The sequence below is a fragment of the Mesoplodon densirostris genome, chromosome 18 (assembly GCF_025265405.1).
Source record: "Mesoplodon densirostris isolate mMesDen1 chromosome 18, mMesDen1 primary haplotype, whole genome shotgun sequence".
Lineage (NCBI taxonomy): Eukaryota > Metazoa > Chordata > Mammalia > Artiodactyla > Ziphiidae > Mesoplodon > Mesoplodon densirostris.
The window spans coordinates 18,026,413-18,047,094 of NC_082678.1; the positions used below are offsets into that span (position 1 = coordinate 18,026,413).

The 20,682-nt window shown below is 41.6% G+C and overlaps 1 protein-coding gene across 2 annotated transcripts in view; it reads left to right on the forward strand.

Annotated features, from left to right (window-relative positions):
* MXRA7 (matrix remodeling associated 7) overlaps positions 1–10,993 on the forward strand; it is a 50,392-nt gene extending 39,399 nt beyond the window's left edge. The window contains exon 5 of one of the 2 annotated variants that reach the window (XM_060080470.1): positions 10,894–10,993. In XM_060080470.1, coding sequence (XP_059936453.1) covers positions 10,894–10,993 — 100 coding nt within the window. Of the gene's footprint in view, positions 1–621; positions 647–10,893 lie in introns of those variants that run through there. The other variant, XM_060080472.1, reaches the window with a different exon arrangement.
* The last annotated feature ends 9,689 nt before the right edge of the window (positions 10,994–20,682 follow it).

The window sequence follows — 20,682 nt, forward strand, 5'->3', positions numbered from 1 at the left end:
TTGTCAGCTCCTCTCCCTGAAACAAGCTGGGGCACTGACCCTGGTTGCTGGGAGAATGCAGGAGACTGCGGGTGGGTGTGGTCTGGTTCTGTGATACCTCCCACACCCTCTCTTTTCAAGGCCCAACTTCTTAGCTTCCCTGGTGTAGAGAGCAACAAATTGAAATGGAAACCGCTGGGGTGGGAATTAAGGGGGAATTAAGGGGGAACAGATCCCTTAATTTAACCTGCTGTGTGTCCAAGACAGGGAGGGCCCGAGGTCTGGCCGGGTTTAGTTCTATCTACTACTACTGGTCTCTGATGACAGGGTGGACTCTGCATAGATGCAAAGATTACATAAGACATGTGATAAGTGTTATTGATCAAATCTTGGTAGGGTACATGTGAGTGCAAAGGACAGAGAGGTCAATTCTAATTGGGGTGTAGAGGGACTTAACCTGCTTTAGTTTCATAAACAACCCAAGAACTAGTGGATTCCAGAAGCTTTAGGAGCCCTATCTGATACAAGAGCTTCATCTAGTACATGAATGATGATATAGGGCAAGACTGTTTCAGACATAGTACAGCTCCATGAATGACTTATTCATGAAGATGAGTCCTACTTGGTTTCTCCTATCTTTAGTGGTTTCTGAACTTGTATGCTGGTGAAAGTTCTGGGGGATGAACAGAGCTGACATGGAACGTTCCTCTTCTACACTTAAAACTGCCAAGACATGGAAACAGCCTCAATGCCCATCAACAGGTGAATGGATAAAGAAGATGTGGTGCATATATATACAGTGGAATACTACGCAGCAATAAAATAGAATGAAATAGTGCCATTTGCAGCAACATGGATGGACTTAGAGATTATCATACTAACTGAAGTAAGTCAGAAATGAAAAACAAATACCATATGATCACTTATATGTGGAATCTAAAAAAAAGACACAAATGAACCTATCTACAAAACAGAAACAGAATCACAGACATAGAGAACAGACTTGTAGTTGCCAGCGGGGTCATGGGGGTGGAGGAGTGATGGATTGGGAGTTTGGGGTTAGCAGATGCAAAGTATTACAGTGTATATAGGATGGATAAACGGCAAGGTCCTACTGTAGAGAACAGGGAGCTATATTCAATATCCTGTGACAAACCATAATGGAAAAGAATATAAAAAAGAATGTATATATATATATGTATAACTGAATCACTTTGCTGTACAGCAGAAACTAACACAACGTTGTAAATCAGCTATACGTTAATAAAAAAAAAAAGAGACAGAGAGAAAGACAGGGCACACACGATTGAGAGATTGGGAGATTATGGGAATAAAAAGTGAGTTGGAGGGGCTTCCCTGGTGGCGCAGTGGTTGAGAGTCCGCCTGCTGATGCAGGGGACGCGGGTTCATGCCCTGGTCCAGGAAGATCCCACATGCCGTGGAGCGGCTGGGCCCGTGAGCCATGGCTGCTGAGCCTGCGTGTCCGGAGCCTGTGCTCCACAACGGGAGAGGCCACAACAGTGAGAGGCCCACATACTGCAAATAAATAAATAAATAAATAAAAATAATAAATCTTCCTTTAGATGCAGAGAAAAGATTCCATTAACTTCTTGTTTCTGAACAGCCTACTGCTCAGAGATAGGGGCAGTGCTCTAAAATAAGCACCAACACTCCTACCAAATGGCCCAAAACAAGCAAGAGCAAATGACACACCCAAGTGGAGCTTGAATTCTGGGAGCAGGTGGATCTCAACTGGTAGGAATGAGCTCCTGGCCTGGAAGAAAGTGCTGTCAATTTTAATTCTATGTGTGAGTCAATGCCACAAGCGTGAAAGAAACTGTATGTAATTAGTTTGCTTCTTTGCAGAGAGCTGTTTAAATGGAGTATTCTACTGGGAAGCGGTTATGTAAAGGACGATGCAGCACAAAGGACCCAGGTGGGAAACTGGAAAAAAAACCTCTGATCTGGGTAGTGTCCTCTCTACCTGTTTGCCTGCTTTTTCAGGCACTGGGCACAGTCAAAGCCTTGTCCCCTGGTCGCCAACAGCAGGTGTTACAGTCTGCCTTGGCTTGACTTGGCTGCACAACAGTCCTATTAGCATTTTCTTATTCTGCCGGCCCTGAGCTTGTGATTTTTTTTGACATCGACAAAATAGCTCCTCAGAATTTGTTTCCCAAAGCTTTACTTCATTTCCACCTTTTTTTTTTTTTTTCTTTTGGCCACGCCACTCAGCTTGCAGGATCTTAGTTCCCTGACCAGGGATTGAACCCAGGCCCTCAGCAGTGAGAGCACAGAGTCTTAACCACTGGACCACCAGGGAACTCCCCACTTCCACCTTTTATGAGAAGTTTGAGATGTGTGAGAGAGGTTGTCCTGGAGAAAAAATCAGAACCGTGGAAGAAGGACAGATGTGTTCTCTAATGACCACGTGACACTCATTGTACAGCAGTTGGGGGCTCCAGCCAAACAAGGAAAAGAAACATACATGCTTATCACCACAGGTGCTGTGTTTAGCAGACCCTCGGGTTATATGGCACAAACCATGAAGGAAATCAGCACCATCCTCAACTTCCTGGAGCCCCCATCATCCCCCCCTGGCCAAACCTGGGGGCTGAGTCTCCACCCATCAACCCCCCTGCACCTTTAGAACTCTCTCCAGCTCAAGACCTCCTGTGGCTTCTCATCACAATTAGAATAAACTGCATACTCTGGTTTTCTAGGGTAAGGGCAAATACAAGGAAAGAATAAGAGGCTTAATTCTCCTGTTGAAAGTAAGGGAAGAGATGTCCTTCCCCCTTCCTTTTCTTAGAGCATTTACTTTAGAAAACCTGTACGTTCTTTCCCTGTCTCTTTGAAATGTATGTGAATCTGTTTAAAGCTAAAGAATCCTCTCGCCAGATCTGGGAATGTCTTTCTCAAGGACTTGGGAAGCCTCCCTTTGAAATGCCACCATCAAGGACGAGAGCACCCCACCTCCCAACTTCTCTGGGAGCTCAGGAGCCTACGCCTGTTTACCTTTGGATAAAGCCAATTAGTGAACACAGATGGCCTCCCCAACCACCAAGGGAAGTTAGGATGCGTGCTGTGACACAAGATGCTGCTTAGCCCTCTTACTTGAGGACCAGTTACTGTTTCTCTCGCGAACATGTTTGCAATAAGTTGTATCCGCTTGGCTCTAGAAAAGGGTGGGATGTCTTCCTGTCTTTGCCACCTCTTAGTGGATTGCCTATGATGCACGTCAAATTCTGGTTTAATGCTTATTCAACAATGAAATTGTTTTCTTTCTCTTCTGCCTTTGTGGAGAGATTTTCTGGGTCAGGAGGAGATTTTGTTTTTAGCTACCCTTCCCCCTCCTTCCCTTTGTACTCAGCTCCAGCCACCCTGGCCTTTGTATGCATCTTAAAAAGTGCTGAGCGCGCTTCTGACTCAGGGCCCTGTATTTTTGTTCTTCTGGCTCAGCCCAGTTTCTGCCCATAGATTTCTCGTGACTTGCTTCCTTCTTTTACCTGGTTATTCCTCAGAGAGCCCGTCCCTGATCACAGCTCTCAACGCCCTTCATTTTTCCTTACAGCACTGATCACTATCTGTTCATGGACTCTAGTCTCTGCTGCAGGAGGTTAACCAGCATGAGGTCAGGACTTGGTCTGTGCTGCTCATCACTGTACCTGCCGCGTCAAAGGTGCTTGATGTAGAGGAAATACAGTTTAAAATAAGTCTCCTGGGAATTCCCTGGTGGTCCAGTGGTTAAGACTCCGTGCTCCCAATGCAGGGGGCCCGGGTTCGATCCCTGGTCAGGGAACTAAGATCCTACAAGCCACACGGTACGGCCAAAAAAAAAAAAAGTCTCCTTCCAAACCTGAAAACCTCTCCACAAGGCACCTTCAACACAACAATTTTTAACATTGCAGGTGTCCTGCAATTTGGACATTAATTTTCAACCCTTCCTCTCTGGGTACTAGTGGACATCTGGGCTAGATGTGGCCAGGGTAGAGTTTTTCTGCTTGAGTCTCATCCTCAGCCTTCCTGGTGCTGCCTTTTGTGGGTCTGTGTCCCATGTTATTCTGTGGGTCTCGCTGGCCATGATGGGAACAAGGCATGGGGAACCTTTCTGCACTCATGCTGGTTAGACCCCCCTCCTGTGTGCCTCCAGTGGACTCCCGTGACTTCTGACACACGGTCACACACCAGTTTCCAGTTCCCACCCCAGGAGTCCAGCATATAGTAATTTCTCAGTAAATGTAAAGTAAATGAATTCACCAGCAAAAACTTTGATCTTGTGTCATGTTGCTTTTAGACGGCACTTGTTACCATGACAGTGGGCCAAGGTGTACATCTACCTTTCCCTCAGACAGTAATTCCTCCAAAAGGAGAGGCAGTGGGATGGTAGATGACCTCCCAAGCCCTGAGGAACGGTAAGCTGTGATCTTAGAAAACGAACGAACTAGGGTTCTATTGTTGATATTGGAGACTTAAGAGAATAAGAAATACCGTAGTTGTGTCCAGAGACCGAAGAAGGGTCATCATACAAGTCTATCAGGGTCTGCCTGGCCCTTCCAGAAGACAAGAGGGCTCACAACAGGCCATCTGATCCAGATTCAGTGTCCAAGATGAGCACACCTGCTGAGTGTGACCAACTGGGAAATAGAACATTCTGTGTGGGAGAAAGGCTAGAAAGCCAACTGAATATTGAATCCTTGCCTAGGGCACCCTTAGTCATCAACTCCTTCACTAAACAACAAAGATCCATGAATTAAAGTTCTATTTTTTTTCCTTTTTTACCAAACGATATTATTTTTGCCTTTGTGTTCCTGTGAGAAACCTCTAAAAAATGGATATGTCAGTTGAGCCTGTTACAAAGAAAAACCAGAGGCATTCTAGCTAGAAAAAAAGGAAAGTGTGGCCAAAACAGAGTATAGAATAATATCACCTTGAGACACAGACAGGAGCCCCTTCCCTGGACCCTGTACTTTAGAAGGCCCTATATCACCAACATATAAGTACAGACTTAAAGACCAATGAGCACCTATGTCACTTGGATCTGGGGCTCATAGCTGCCACAGCACGACCACGACCCATAACCATCAACATACATTCTTTTTTTTTTAAACAATGAGTTTATTTTTTACTTTATGTATTTATTTATTTATTTTTGGCTGCATCGGGTTGTAGTTGCAGCACATGGGATCTTTCATTGCAGCACACGGGCTTCTCTCTCTAGTTGTGGCATGCGGGCTCTCTAGCTGTAGCTTGCGTGCTCAGTAGTTGTGGTGCGTGGGCTTAGTTGTCCTGCGGCATGTGGGATCTTAGTTCCCTGACCAGGGATCGAACCCACATCCCCTGCATTGGAAGGCGAATTCTTAACCCCTGGACCACCAGGGAAGTCCCCAACATACACTTTTATGACTAACACTGGTCAGGCCCCAGAGAGGCTTCCCTACATCCTTTTCCCTATGTCTTCAAAATCCAAGGCGAGAGCGCCTGGATGCTGTGAAGATCTGTGGGTTCTTCAGATATAAGCACATTTGGGGGAAATAATTAAAAGGGGTGTTAGCTCCATGACAGTAGTAGAAACCAACATAGTAGCAGACCAGCCAGAAGTTTAACAGAAAGAACCAGGGAAAGAGACAGCCAAGAAGAGTCTTCCCAGGATCCCACTCATCCCTGGGGCGTCCGGAAGGTGGGTGCGTGTGCTAGGCTGCACCTATGCAGAAGCAGTCAGAGCAGGATATAGAGCAGATTTGAGAGCATTCTCCACACCACACAGATCCATCAGCAAAGAGCAGGAGCCCTACTGGCTCAAGGGACTGAAGCACAAATTCTGACCAAATGCTGGCTGAACAATAAGCTGCTGCGCCCCAGGGTGACTCCTGAGATTCATACCCAAATAAAATCACACTCATCCTTGGTGGTCTGGAAGACTGTGCAAATGCCCAAGGCTGCACCCCCTCCCCTCAGAAGGGATGAACATGGGGCAAAACTGTGAACTCCCAAACTGTGAAAGCTGTCTCCTAGCTACACACCTACATCCAATAGTTGAGAAATAAAAATATAACTGGTTAAGGGGTCTTAAGCCCAACTTTTGACCAATAAGTGGCTTATGCTGACCTGGGGTGATCTGTAGGAAACCAGGTTAAAAGATTTTTTTTTTTTTTTAAGAAAAAGAAAAATCTGAGCAGAGACATCAGTAGATGCACACTCTACACACAAACCAGGAAGTTGACTTCACAGAATTAGTTAAGAATTAAACAAATAAACTAGTGTCCAAACAAACAACAGTTACAACAATAAGGCTCAGAGCAGGAGGAGATTGAGTATATAGTGTTGCTACAATATATCATCTAAAATGTCCAATTTTCAACAACAGCAAAAAAACTTTAAGACATGCAAAGAATCAGGAATGTGTGATTCACACACATGGAAAAACAGTGAGGCAATATAAACTGCTTTTGAAGGGGTCCAAAAGTTGAACACATCTGAGAAAGACTTCAAAGCAGCTGTTATAAGTATGTGTTAAAAACCAAAGGAAACTATGTTTAAGAAGTAAAGGAGGTATGACAATGAGGACTCATGAAATGCAGAATGTTAATAAAGAGATGGAAATTGTTTTTAAAAAATGACAATTCTGGAGTTGAAAAGTGTAATAATCAAAACAAAATTCACTGGAGGGGCTCAATAATAGACTTGAGTTGGCAAAAGAAGTCAGTCAACATGAAGATAGATCAATAGAGATTATGCAATCTGAAGAACACTAAGAACACATAATGAGAAAAAATGAACAGAGCCTCAGAGAAATGTGGAACACCACTTAAGCACACCAACATGTGCATGATGGGAAGGAGCAGAGAGAAAAAAATATTCAAAGAAATAGCACTTGAAAACTTCCCAGATTTGATGAAAAAACACCAATCCACACATCCAAAAAGCTCAAAAAAGTTCACATAGAATAAATACAAAAAGATCCACACCCAGACTCATCAGAGTCAAAATGTTAAAAGCCAAAGATAGAGAAAATCTTGAAAACATCAAGATAAAAACAATCTGATATGTGTTAACAATAAGATTAACACCTGACTTCTCTTCAAGAACAATGGAGGGGACTTCCCTGGTGGTCCAGTGGTTAAGAATCCGCCTGCCAATGCAGGGGACACAGGTTTGGGCCCTGGTCAGGAAGATCCCACATGACGCAGCACAGCTAAGCCTGTGTGACACAACTACTGAGCCTGCGCTCTAGAGCCCACAAGCCACAATTACTGAGCCTGCATGCCACAACTACTGAAGCCCACACACCTAGAGCCTGTGCTCCACAACAAGAGAAGCCACTGCAATGAGAAGCCTGCACACCGCAACAAAGAGTAGCCCCGGCTCACCACAACTAAAGAAAGCCTGCGTGCACCAATGAAGACCCAACGCAGCCAGGAATAAATAAATAAATAAATAAATAAATAAATAAATAAATAAATAAATTTATTTATTTTAAAAAAATTTTTAAAAATCGGAGGCTCGAAGGCAGTGGGGCAACATATACAAAGTACTAAAATAAATGATACCCAAACAAATGACACCCCAAAATCCTATACCAGGCCAAGCTATCATTCAAAAATGAAGGTAAAATTATATATTAAACAAAAACTGATAGAATTTTTTGCTAGCAGATTTTCCTTATAGGAAATACCAAAAAAAGTTCTACGAGCAGAAAGGAAATGACCCAGACAGTGATTTGAATCCACATGAAAAAACCAAGAACTCCAATAAAGGTAATTATGTAGGCAATAATAAATGAAAGTATACTTACATATTTATTTTTATTCCCTCTCTTAACTGATTTAAAAAGTAATTGCATAAAACAGTATCTATAAAATTGTACTGTTGGGCCTAAAACATATGGAAATGTTAATATACTTGACAACAGTACAAAGGAAGGTGATGAGAATGAGGTTATATTGGAAAAAAGGAAATGACACCATGTGGTAATGCAAATCTACAAGAAGAAATAAAGAAAACCAGAAATGATAAATAAGAAGATTAATTTTTTTAACTCCATAAACATATATATATATATATATATATATATATATATTTTTTTTTTTTTTTTTTTTTTTTTTTTTTTTGCGGTACGCAGGCCTCTCACTGTTGTGGCCTCTCCCATTGCAGAACACAGGCTCTGGACACACAGGCTCAGCGGCCATGGCTCACGGGCCCAGCCGCTCCGCGGCATGTGGGATCTTCCCAGACGGGGGCACGAACCCGTATCCCCTGCATCGGCAGGCAGACTCTCAACCACTGCGCCACCAGGGAAGCTCTGGGAACATATTTTGTTCTGAGTTGTATATAAATTTGGATAGATAGGAAAGAATAAACACAGATCATAAGACAGAAAGGGAAAGGAAGTATGTACTTGGTGTGTAGCCACTAAAACACAGACATACATTCACACCATAATCAGACACCATTTCAAGGATACCTCAGTCCATGGTATTAGCTAGCATTAAGAATTTCCACGGATGGGACTTCCCTGGTGGTCCAGTGGTTAAGAATCCACCTTCCAATGCAGGGGATGAAGGTTCAATCCCTGGTCAGGGAACTAAGATCCCACATGCCACGGGGCAACTAAGCCCATGCACCACAACTACTGAGCCCCCGTGCCGCAAACTACAGAGCCCACATGCTCTGGAACCCGCGTGCTGCAACTAGAGAGAAGCCCTTGCACCGCAACGAAGATCCTGTGTGCCGCAACTAAGACCCGACGCAGCCGAAAATAAAATAAAATAAATGATAAATTTTAAAAAGAGATCCTGTTGCATAAATATATATTTAAAAAAAAGAATTTCCATGGAAACAGTGTAGCAGAGGAATTAAGAATTCAGGCTCTCCTGACTTGTAAGCTGCTCATTCATAGGGTATACCTTGAGAAGCCAAAATGACAAAAAAGGTCAGGGTACTGGAGACAAGGATTTGTGCAGGAAGGAGTCAGAAATCTTCACAGAAATCTGAGTCTATTGGTGAATACTAATTTGAGCCAGTATAGTGCAAGAGTCCACAAAGCCAAGCAAAGGAAAGCCACCAAAGAAAGAACAACTACTAAGAATTGGGGAGCTGAATGAGCCAGAGCTTACACAGCTCAAAAAGTCATGGCCAGCGATGCCAGATGGATACTCGGATCTACAAAAAGAGAGTAAGAATTCTGGAAATGATAAACACATGGGTAAATATTTCATTGCTCAATGTTTTTGAACATGATTGATTGATTTGATGATTGATTATTTAAAGCAAAGACAACAGTGATGAACTATAGGGTGTTTAACACATGTAGAAGTAAAATGTACAATAATATTGGTACAAAGGATGGGAAGGGGAAATGGAAGTATATGGTTTCTACATTACACGTGAAATGGCATGCTGTCATTTAAAAGTAGACGATGATAAACTAAAGATGAATATTGTAAACCTTAGAACAACCATTTTCAAAATAACCCAAAGAAATACAGCCGGGCTCCCCTGGTGGCGCAGTGGTTGAGAGTCTGCCTGCCGATGCAGGGGACGTGGGTTCGTGCCCCGGTCCGGGAGGATCCCACATGCCGCGGAGCGGCTGGGCCCGTGGGCCGTGGCCGCTGGGCCTGCGCGTCCGGAGCCTGTGCTCCGCAAAGGAAGAGGCCACAAACAGTGAGAGGCCTGCATACTGCAAAAAAAAAAAAAAAAAAAAAAAAGAAATACAGCCAATAAGGCAATAGAGGAGATAAAATAGAATAGGAAAGAAAAAAAAGAATGAAGAATACATGAAACTAATAGAAAACATACAGTGATACAGTGGGCATAAACACAATCATATCAATAATTATATTACAGATAAATGTACTAAATACTCTAAAAGACAGAGATTGACAGGCTGGACAAAAAAGCAAGACCAACCATATATGTGGTCTTGTGTTTATAAGAGATGCACATTAAATATAAAAACAAAGATATATTAAAAGAACGAAAAAAGTTAACCATGCAAACACTAATAATAAAAAAGCTGGAGTGGCTATATTAATACCAAACAAAATAGACCTCAGGACAAGGAATATAATCAGAAACAGACAGTGCATCAAATAACAGAGTTTCAAACTACATGAAACAAGAACTGACAAAACTGGGGACTTCCCTGATGGCACAGTGGATAAGACTCTGTGCTACCAATGCAGGGTGCCTGGGTTCAATCCCTGGTCAGGGAATTAGATCCCACATGCATGCCGCGACTAAGAGTTCCCATGCCACAATTAAGGAGCCCGCCCACCACAACTAAGACACAGCACAACCAAATAAATAAATAAATATTAAAAAAAAAAGAACTGACAAAACTGAAAAGAGAAATAGACAAATTCAAACCTGTTTTGGAAATAAGTCAGGCCCTTTCTTCTAAGGCTAAACATATACCTTCCTTATGACACAGCAATTCCACCTCTAGATATTGACCCAAGAGAAATAAAAATATGCACACAAAAAGGTTGGTACAACAATGTTCATAGCGGATGTACTCATAGTGCATATTAGCCAGAAACTGGAAACAACCTCAATGCCCATCAGTAAGAGAATGTATAAACAATGTGTTGTATATTCATACAATGGAATTATAAATACTTACAAGATAAGGGAACAAACTGCTAATGCACATAATCACAAAGAATACAGACTGTGATTTTGACCGTGTGTTTAGAACAATCTAAACTAATTTATACTGAACGAAAGCAGCATAGTGGTTGTGTCTAGAGGCAACGGCAGATTGATTGGATGGATAATGGAAATGTCTACATTTTGATTGGGTGTGGGTTACATGAGCGTATGCAGTTTCAGAATCCATTGAACTGTATACTAAAATATATGTATTTCAGGGCTTCCCTTGTGGCACAGTGGTTAAGAATCTGCTTGCAAATGCAGGGGACACAGGTTTGATCCCTGGGCTGGGAAGATCCCACATGCTGCAGAGCAACTAAGCCTGTGCGCTGAAACTACTGAGCCTGCAAGACACAACTACTGAAGCCCGTGTGCCTAGAGCCCATGCTCCACAACAAGAGAAGCCACTGCAATGAGAAGCCCGTGCACCGCAATGAAGAGTAGCCTCCGCTCACAGAAACTAGAGAAAGCCTGCGCACAGCAGCAAAGACCCAATGCAACCAAAAATAAATAATTTTAAAAATTAAAAAAATAAAATATATGTATTTCAGTGTATATGAATTATTCCTCAATTTAAAATATGGGATGGCAACAGCAATCAGTATAATTCACGTTAACAGAGGTAAAAGAAAAACCTAATAGGATCATCTCAATTGATTCAGGAAATGCATTTGAAAAAATTCAAAATTCAACACCCATTTATGATTTTTAAAATTTTTAGAAAACTGGGAATGGAGGGGAGCTTCCTTAGTGTGATATAGATCAGCTACCAAAATAAATAAATAAATAAATAAATAAATAAAGTCAGCAACAAATATCATTATGAATGGCAAAATATTGAAAACTCTCCCTGAGACTGAGAAAAAGATAAAGATGCCAGTTATCACTACTACTATTAAACATTAAACTGGATATCCTAGCCATGTCAATAGGCAAGAAAAAGACATAAAATGCATAAAGATTAGAAAATCATTATTGTCTAGCAACATGATTGTACACATAAAAAATCCAAAATAATCTAAAAACTATTATAATTAATTATTGAATTTAGCAAGATCTCTAGATACAAAGTCCCTTCAACAGACCATTGTGTTTCTATATGTCAGCAACAAACAAAATAAGAAATGAAAATTTAAAAGCAGCATTATATTAAAAAAAACAACAAACAGCATTATTTACAATAACATCCCAAAGCACCAAACTCCTAGGAATATGTATAAGGGAAAATGTGCACATCTCTATACTGAAAATTATGAAACATTACTGAGAAATTAAAGAACTCAAATAAATGGAACTATACACAATGTTAGCGGATTGGAAGATTCAATATTATTAAGATATCATATCTACCCAAGTTAACCTATAGATTATGTGATCCGAATCGAATCCCAACAGGTTTTTGTAGAAACCAAGAACTGATTCTAAAATGCATGTGGAAATGCAAAAGGCCAAGAATAGCCAAGTCAATACCAAAGAAACATCACAAAGCTGAAGGCCTTACACTACCAGCTACCCAGATGTATACGTAGCTACAGTAATTAAGGCAACATGGCTATTGGCACAAGAAGGCTAACCATAATAACAGAGTAGAGTCCAGACAAGATGAAAAAAACTAAGAATTTGTTGCCAACAGAACTACCCTGAAAGAATGCCCAAAGGAAGTTCCTCAAACAGAAAAGAAATGACGAAAGAAGGTAACATGGAACATCAGGAGTGAAGAAAGAACAATGGAAAGAGTCAAAATATGAGTAAACATAATAGACTCTCCTTCTCCTCTTGAGTTTTTAATTATGTCAATGGTTAAAGCAAAAATTATAACATTGATGTGGTTCTAAATGTATGTAGAGGAAATATTTAAGACAGTGTGGGATATCTTAAATTTAAACATTTAAGATAAGTGTAGGAGGACAAAGGGGTCTAAATAGAGGTAAGGTATGCACACTTCACTCAAACTGGTAAAATGAGGAAAGCAATAGACTGTGATGAGTTACATGTGCCCCGTATAATGCCTAGAGCAAGCACTTTAAAACCTATACAGGGACTTCCCTGGTGGTGCAGTGGTCAAGAATCCACCTGCCAATGCAGGGGACACGGGTTTGATCCCTGGTCCAGGAAGATCCCACATGCAGCGGAGCAACTAAGCCCATGCGCCACAACTACTGCACCTCTGTGCCACAACTACTGAAGCCCATGCACCCTAGAGCCCGTGCTCTGCAACAAGAGAAGCCACAGCAATGAGAAGCCTGCACGCAGCAATAAAGACCCAATGCAGCCAAAAATAAGTAAATAAATTTATAAGACCTATAAAACGAGATACACTCAAAAACGCTATAGATAAATTGGGACTTCCCTGGTGGTCCAGGGGTTAAGACTCCGTGTTTCCAATGCAGGGGGCGCGGGTTCCAGCCCTGGTCAGGGAACTTAGATCCCACATGCTATGAAACATGGCAAAAAAACACAAAAAACAAAAAACCCACAACCACTATAGATAAATCAAAACAGAATACTAAAAATAACCCACAGAAAGGCAGAAAAAGGTGGGAGAGGTGGGGATTGGGGGCAGTGGGGAAGAAATAACAAGCCAGGCAAAGAGGAGTGCAGAAGCAAGGCCACCAGTGTGAGAATGGCATGGATACAGGAGACCTACAAGAAAGTAAGGTGTTGCTATTGTAGAAAATATAAGGCAGGAATATTACTAGAGTAGTAGGCAAGGTCCAGACCATTGACAACCTTTAATGAGAAGCATCAGAGCTTGGCTTTGTTCTGAGGCACTGGGCCTGAGGACAAAATCCAATCTGTACATTCCCTATGAGAATTTTTTTCTTTTTTTCTTCTTTTCTTTCTTTCTTTCTTTTTTTTTTTAATGAAATAGCCCCATTAGAATTTTGGTTTTCAAAAGCAGTAGTCCCCAGCTACTCTTGTCCCACTATTTTCTTGCCCAGAGTTGTCAACCACTTTCAAATCTTCCAGCTGAGCTTTGGTATTTACCTCCTTTCTTTTTTTTTGCCATGCTGCGCGGCAGGCGGGACCTTAGTTCCCCAACCAAGGATCAAACCTGTGCCCCCAGCAGTGGAAGCACAGAGTCTTAACTACTGGACTGCCAGGGAAGTCCCAATCCCCATACTTCTAAATTACATGCTTGCATTGGTACTTCTTATGTTTTTGATTTTAGGCATTACCTACTGGTGTCTCACAGGGAAAATAAGGATTTGGCTGCCTACCCTACTCTACCCTACCACACACGTGCAACTTGATTATATAATAATTTTTAAAATTATTTATTTATTTATTTGGTTGCACCAGGTCTTAGTTGCAGCAGGTGGGCTCCTTAGTTGTGGCATGTGAGCTCTTAGTTGCAGCATGTGGGATCTAGTCCCCTGACCAGGGATCGAACCTGGGCCCCCTACACTGGGAACATGGAGTCTTATCCACTGTGCCACCAGGGAAGTCCCTATCATAATTTTAGTTAGTTCAGAATCCAGTGTTCACGTTATTAAGGTTAAATAAATGCTATCCACAGTGGGGCCATGTAGTAAACTATAATTACTTTTCCTTTCTTGCACAACTTTCCCAACCCTGCCCTGGCATTGATATTTGTTATATTTGGGGGTTAGCTCTGTTTTCCACATAGTTGTCAGTAATTCTAGCTCAAATTTTCTGCCAGTTGCCTAACTACCCACTCAGGCTGATTATTTATGTCAAGGAGTCTATCTGTTTCATTATTGGGGAAGAAATCTTTCCCTGAATTTCTGATCTCCTGTAGTCTGTCCTGGTTGTCCTCCTCACCTGGCCCATGTTTTCACTGTCATCTTGGCAACTCTTTTCTGAGCTGAATCTCCTTTCCTTACCCCATGTCTTCTTCCTAGTTTACACTTTCATTTTAGTGGAGCAAGTCCTCTGGTAGCTTCCTTTTGAAAAGGAGTAAGAGGGAGTTTTGAAGACATTAACTTGGAAAAGACTATTCCTCCCTTGCATCAATAGTTTGGCTAGGTATAGAATTCCAGATTGGAAGTACTTTTCCTTCATAGTTTTCAAGACATTACTCCATTGTTTCCTTGCCTCTACTTTATATATATATATATATATATATAAATTTATTTATTTTATTTTATTTATTTATTTTTGGCTGCATTGGGTCTTCATTGCTGTGCGCAGGCTTTCTCTAGTTGTGGCGAGCGGAGGCTACTCTTCATTGTGGTGTGCAGGTTTCTCATTGCAGCGGCTTCTCTTGTTGCGGAGCACGGGCTCTAGGCATTCGGGCTTCAGTAGTTGTGGGATGCAGGCTCAGTTGTTGTGGCTCACGGGCTCTAGAGCACAGGCTCAGTAGTTGTGGCGCCCGGGCTTAACTACTCCGTGGCATGTGTGATCTTCTCGGACCAGGGCTCAAACCTGTGTCCCCTGCATTGGCAGGTGGATTCTTAACCACTGAGCCACCAGGGAAACCCCCTTGTCTCTACTTTTGCCTTTGAGGAACCTAAAGCCATTCCTGATCTTTTTTAATATGACCTGTTTTTTCTCTCTGTGGAATTATGTAGAATCTTCTCTGGGCATTCTGGGCCCTTTCATTCTGGAAACTCATGTCCTTCAACACTGAGAAATTTTATAGAATTATTTTAATCAATGATTTGTACCCTTCTCTTTTCCTCTCTCTTTCCAGAACTTCTAGTATTTGGGCATCGGGCCTCCTACATTTACCCTGTAATTTTTCTTATTTTTTTCCTCCTATTTTCCATCCAGTTATCTTATTTGCCCTCCTCTCTGGAAGCATTAAGTATTCATACATTCCCTTAACATACCTGGCTTCATTAATGTACCACGTTTTCAACTGTGCCTGGTATCCTCCAGACCAAGACTCTATTTAACTCTTTAGAGGAAAACAAGCCTCTGTTCTTTTGCCAAGGTTGAGGGGAAGTCACGTGAAGAGTGTGTGGAAGGGAACTGTCTTAAACAGATTTCTATGAATCCTTATTATAGTTCACCCCCTTACCCTATTTCCAGAGGTACAAAATGCCAAAACTTCCTAACGCCTTTGAAGTCTCTATAGTACAGTCTAGTTTGCTTCTTGGCTCCTCACTACAAGTTCAGTTATGCAGCTATCTGGAGTTGCTAAATCAGTTACCCCTTATCCCTCTGCTTTCAATTTGCAGAACTGTGTTGCTGTTATCTCTAATCCTCTCTTCCTGAACCTTGTGGGTTTACGCTTTTAAAAATCATCTTAGTGGGGTTTTAGGAGGGAATATAAATAAATGCATGTGTTCAGTCTGTTATCTTTATTCCGAATCCTATAAGGAATGTTTAGCCTAGTGTTTTTATTTTAATGATGCTCTTTTAAGAGTTTAATAGAAGACTTCCTGCTCATGTGGACTCTCATAGTCAAGTATTGCCATAAGGTTTCAGTGCCCACATTTGTACTGATGATTACTTACCAATCTCCTAAAATGTCATACTTTAACTAACTTCTACCGTAGTGTTTCTCAAACTAGAGGGCAGGGCTTTGCTATATATGGAAAAGTATTCTCACACTTGAAAAATTGCTATCAGTGATACAGACCCCCTGAAAATTTTTAAGCAGAAGAGAGGTATGGTCAGATCTCCATCTTATATAAGTCACCTTGGCAGCTAGCTGAGCGAAAGGTAAATTTGGGAGAACAAGATGGAAAGCAGGCTGGTGAATTAGAAAATAATTGGAACCCAAGTAGATATGGGCCGCGTGGAGAGGTGAGCACAGATTTGTAAAATATTTAGGATCAAGATAGCAAATGGGGGACTTCCTTGGTGGCGCAGTGGTTAAGAATCCTCCTGCCAATGCAGGGGACACAGGTTCGAGCCCTGGTCCGGGAAGATCCCACATGCCGGGGAGCAACTAAGCCTGTGCGCCACAACTACTGAGCCTGCGCTCTAGAGCCTGCAAGCCACAACTACTGAGCCCGTGTGCCACAACTACTGAAGCCCGCGCACCTAGAGCCCGTGCTCCGCAACAAGAGGAGCCACCGCAATGAGAAGCCCGCACACCGCAACGAAGAGTAGCCCTCGCTCGCCATAACTAGAGAAAGCCCGCGTGCAGCAACGAAGACCCAACGCAGCCAAAAATAAATAAGTAAAATAAATAAATATATTTTTTAAAAAGATAGCAAATGGATTCAATTTGGACTCCAAACTAATAAAAAAAAATCACGGTGAACAGTGTTAAACATCATAGACAGAAAAATAATAAATCACTGTGATTTATTTTGGGAATAGTTAATTCATTATAATAAATACAATATTATGGAAGCACAATTGAGATTAATGATGAAATCACTTTAAGTTTCATAATTTTAACATTTTTGTTTCCTATTGTTACCGAGACCAATTATAATTGTGCAAAATTTTATCAACTGCACTGTCATACAAATAGGTAAATTATCTATTGTCAAAACTAGTTTCTCATTTCTGACAAAATAACATTTATTTTTTCAAGAAGCTGACATTTTCAAGGGATTGAAAAAAAACTTCCCATTAAGAGGTCTATAGAGAAGAATGTAAAAAAAAGAAACGTTTTACATCTTGAAAAGCATTAGGCACTAATTGTTTGAATCACAAATGCTAATCCATATTCTGACTGATCCAGAACATCCCAGCTGATATTCAAAATTTTGTCATCAGCTGTATTTTCTTTTTGTAAGCTCAGTTTCTACTCAGCTTCAATTCAGTGCATAAATCTGCCTTCTTATAAATTCTTGAAATACAACTGGAACAATTTTCATCATGGCTTTTTTTCATAAAATAATTAATCATCTAAAAATGGATTTGATTGAAATGACAAAACTAGCTTCTGATGCATAATTAGAACATCTGATAAATTTTGATTAGGAACTTGCTTGAAATTCATGCCATTTCAGATACTGAAAAATAATTGATTTTAGTAAAAAAATTTTTTTTACAAAGATGCTTATAAAAATTCTTTCACAACCTAGAGTACTTGAAGTTTGATCTCTCGGTTCTGTAAAACTTAATCTTAGGTGAAACGTATGTATATATGCTCAAGATTTTAATTCAACTTGATGACATATTTCTAAGAAATCTAACGAAGTATATTTCACTTGTAGACAAAAGAAAAAAATTAACTTTTTATTACGGAAAATTTCAAACATATACAAAAGTAGAAAGAATAGTGTTATGAACTCCTACTATGCAGCTCATATTAATAATAATTACTATAAGTACTAATACAACATAACATAAACTCATAGCCAATCTTGTTTCATCTGTAGTCCCCATCCCCTCCCCACTTATAGCCCACACTTGATTATTTTAAGCTAATCCCATGCATCATATTGTTTCATCTGTAGATATTTCAGTATGTATTACTAAGAGGTAAGAACTCTTTAAAATAATGTTATCACACCTAAAAAATTTAACAGTTCCTTAGATTCACCAAATATCCAGTTTGTATTCAAAATTTCCCTGACTCAAACAATAGAATTGTAAGATAACATATCAACAGAAAAGCCAACATTAAGTTAAAAACCACTGCAGGGGATAAACTTCCAGCATGACACCCGATGGAACTCCAACAGACCCACTATGCAGTGAAACTGGTGAAAAGTATAAAAAGATAATCATTTGAAGTATCTGGAAATGGTCTTACGGATATACAGCAAATGAAGAAACATCTCTTCAAGAAAATCTACTAAAAGTTGATAAGAGTCTTTGAGCCAAACCTGCGCCCTCTCTCCCTATTTCCAGCCCAGTGGAGACAAAAACTCCATTCCAGATTGGCACAGCCAAGCGCACAGGGCTCCCTCCCCCATCTGTTCCTGGTCAGAGGGCTTGCTTTCTGGGAGGAGCAATACATCAGCATTTCTCATCCTGCCCCAGCTACCTGTTGCTGAGGCTAAGTTCTGGGCAAGTGTGACCCAGAGGTGGGACTCCCTTCTGCTCAGCCCCCAGTCATGGAACGGGGGCTCCACCTCGGGCGTTGTGTCACTGAGGATACTGGGACCTTGGTCATCCCTGCCCCGGCTATAAAGTGGTGGTTCCATGCCAGGAGAGGCCAGCAGAGAAGACCTGAGGCTACTGCCTCTCGTCTGCCACATGGTCAACTCCTAAACAGAGGTATCAGGCAGAGAGAAGCACGTCACTGTCCCCACCCCCAGCTGGAGTCCAGGCTCAGAGATTTTGCCTAGGGATACAAGCAGGCTATAAAACAGACAGGTCTAATCTCTTCCCAAAGGAACTGACTTCATTTGCAACAGAGAGTGAAGAAGTTCAAGCCTAAGGATGCTCTCAAAAAAGGAGGTTGTGGTGAAAGGCAACTGGGAGGAGATTGGTAGATTCCATGAAGATACAGGCTAAAGTGTAAGCCAGCTAGTTTGCAGGAGAGAACCAGGGAGGGAAACAGCAGACACCCAACCTCAGGAGCTACTCCTTCAAAGGAGCCTGAGCCTGTAGATCAGTTTATGTCCCAGGGCATTTTTGTAAGCGATAGATCAACAGCTGTCAATTAATGGATCTTGACAGCTGGGTGTGGTCAGGGAAAGAGGGGAAGAGAGTCTAGCCAGTGAGTGCAGTCCCAGGGTGACTGTGGACAGACCCTGAACTGCACACTCCTGCGGAGCGACAACAGAGCTTTAACACTTCAGGGGAGTGAGGGGGGAGGTGTCACTAAAATAAGCCAGCCAGTCACTGAACAAGCAAGTAACAATAAGCCTGGGGCCAGGAGGTGGGGGTGGGGACCAGCACCCAGAGTTGTTACAATATATTATCTAAAATGTCCAGTTTCCAACAAAAATATACGAGACAAGCAAAGAAGCAGCGTAAAAAATTAATAAACAGAAACTTCAATTAAATAGACCCGGGAGACGGAAGAGGGTAACTCTCATGCCCTGTGAGGGCTGCAGAACCCAACAGGAAGAAGAAAGACTCCTCTTCCTTCCTGGCAAGGACTCAGCCAATGAAAAGCCATAGAGCAGCCCTCCCAACTCTCTTTTCCCTTCTATAAAAGCCATCTCCTTCCCTTGCCCCGGGGGACTTGCACATGGTCCATAGTTGCAGACCCTGAATTCCAGTTCTCTGCTGATTCCAATTTTTTTTTTAATTGAAGTGTAGTTGATTTACAATGTTGTGTTAGGTTCAGGTGTACAGCAAAGTGATTCAGTTATATATTGTACATATTGATATCTATATATATATTCTTTTTCAGATTCTTTTCCATGATCAGTTACTGCAAGATATTGAGTATAGTTCCCTGTGCTATACAGTAGGTCAGATAAAACCATTTTTACTGGAGAAATATCTGTCCGTCTGCTTGTTTCAGGTCCACACAAGAAAGCATAACTCACATTGGAAAAAGGTACGAAGTAGGAACCACCTCGTGGGAGTGGCTGGATGTTGGATTTAACAAAGCCTGAAAGTAGCCCTGAGGCGGACACTTTTTTTTTTTTTTTCAAATTCAGAGTCAGAGGCAGACACAGCAAGACTAGAACTGGAAAATGTCTGCTCCATTGTCCCACTGGGAATGATGAAGGCCCTGGTAGCCTCACTGGGGACAGTTTCAGTGGTGAAGTAGGTAAAGAAACCAGATTCAGAAAGAAATGGTGACAGCATGGACTTCCGACCAAGAACAAGGATGAAAAGGAAAGGGTAGCTAAGAAGAGTGTCAGCTCAACAGAGGTTTTGTTTGACTTTGTTTTGCTTTGCTTTACTTTTCAGGATGAGATATTTGGGGGCATGTTCAAAGGCCAGGATAAGGACCCTGTAGATAGGGAGGGGATGGCTGCAAAAGCAAGACCAGAAGAGGTGGGAGCACACAGCAGGGAGGCCGGCTTTCCCTGGAGGAGAGCCTGCAGGGATGCAGGTGAAGATGCATGGGTATGAATACGTTGGGAGGCCTCAATGGGTGGGGCATATTTTGCACATGATAGCAGAGGCACTAACTGCCTGTTGTCCCAGACTGTCTTTCCAAGAATGTTGGTATATAGCAAACGGTCTTGGAAGATAAAGATATTGCCCCCACCTGGAGTAGAGGGCAGATTTTCTTACTTCCAGCAAAATTTTTTCTTTTTGCGGTAC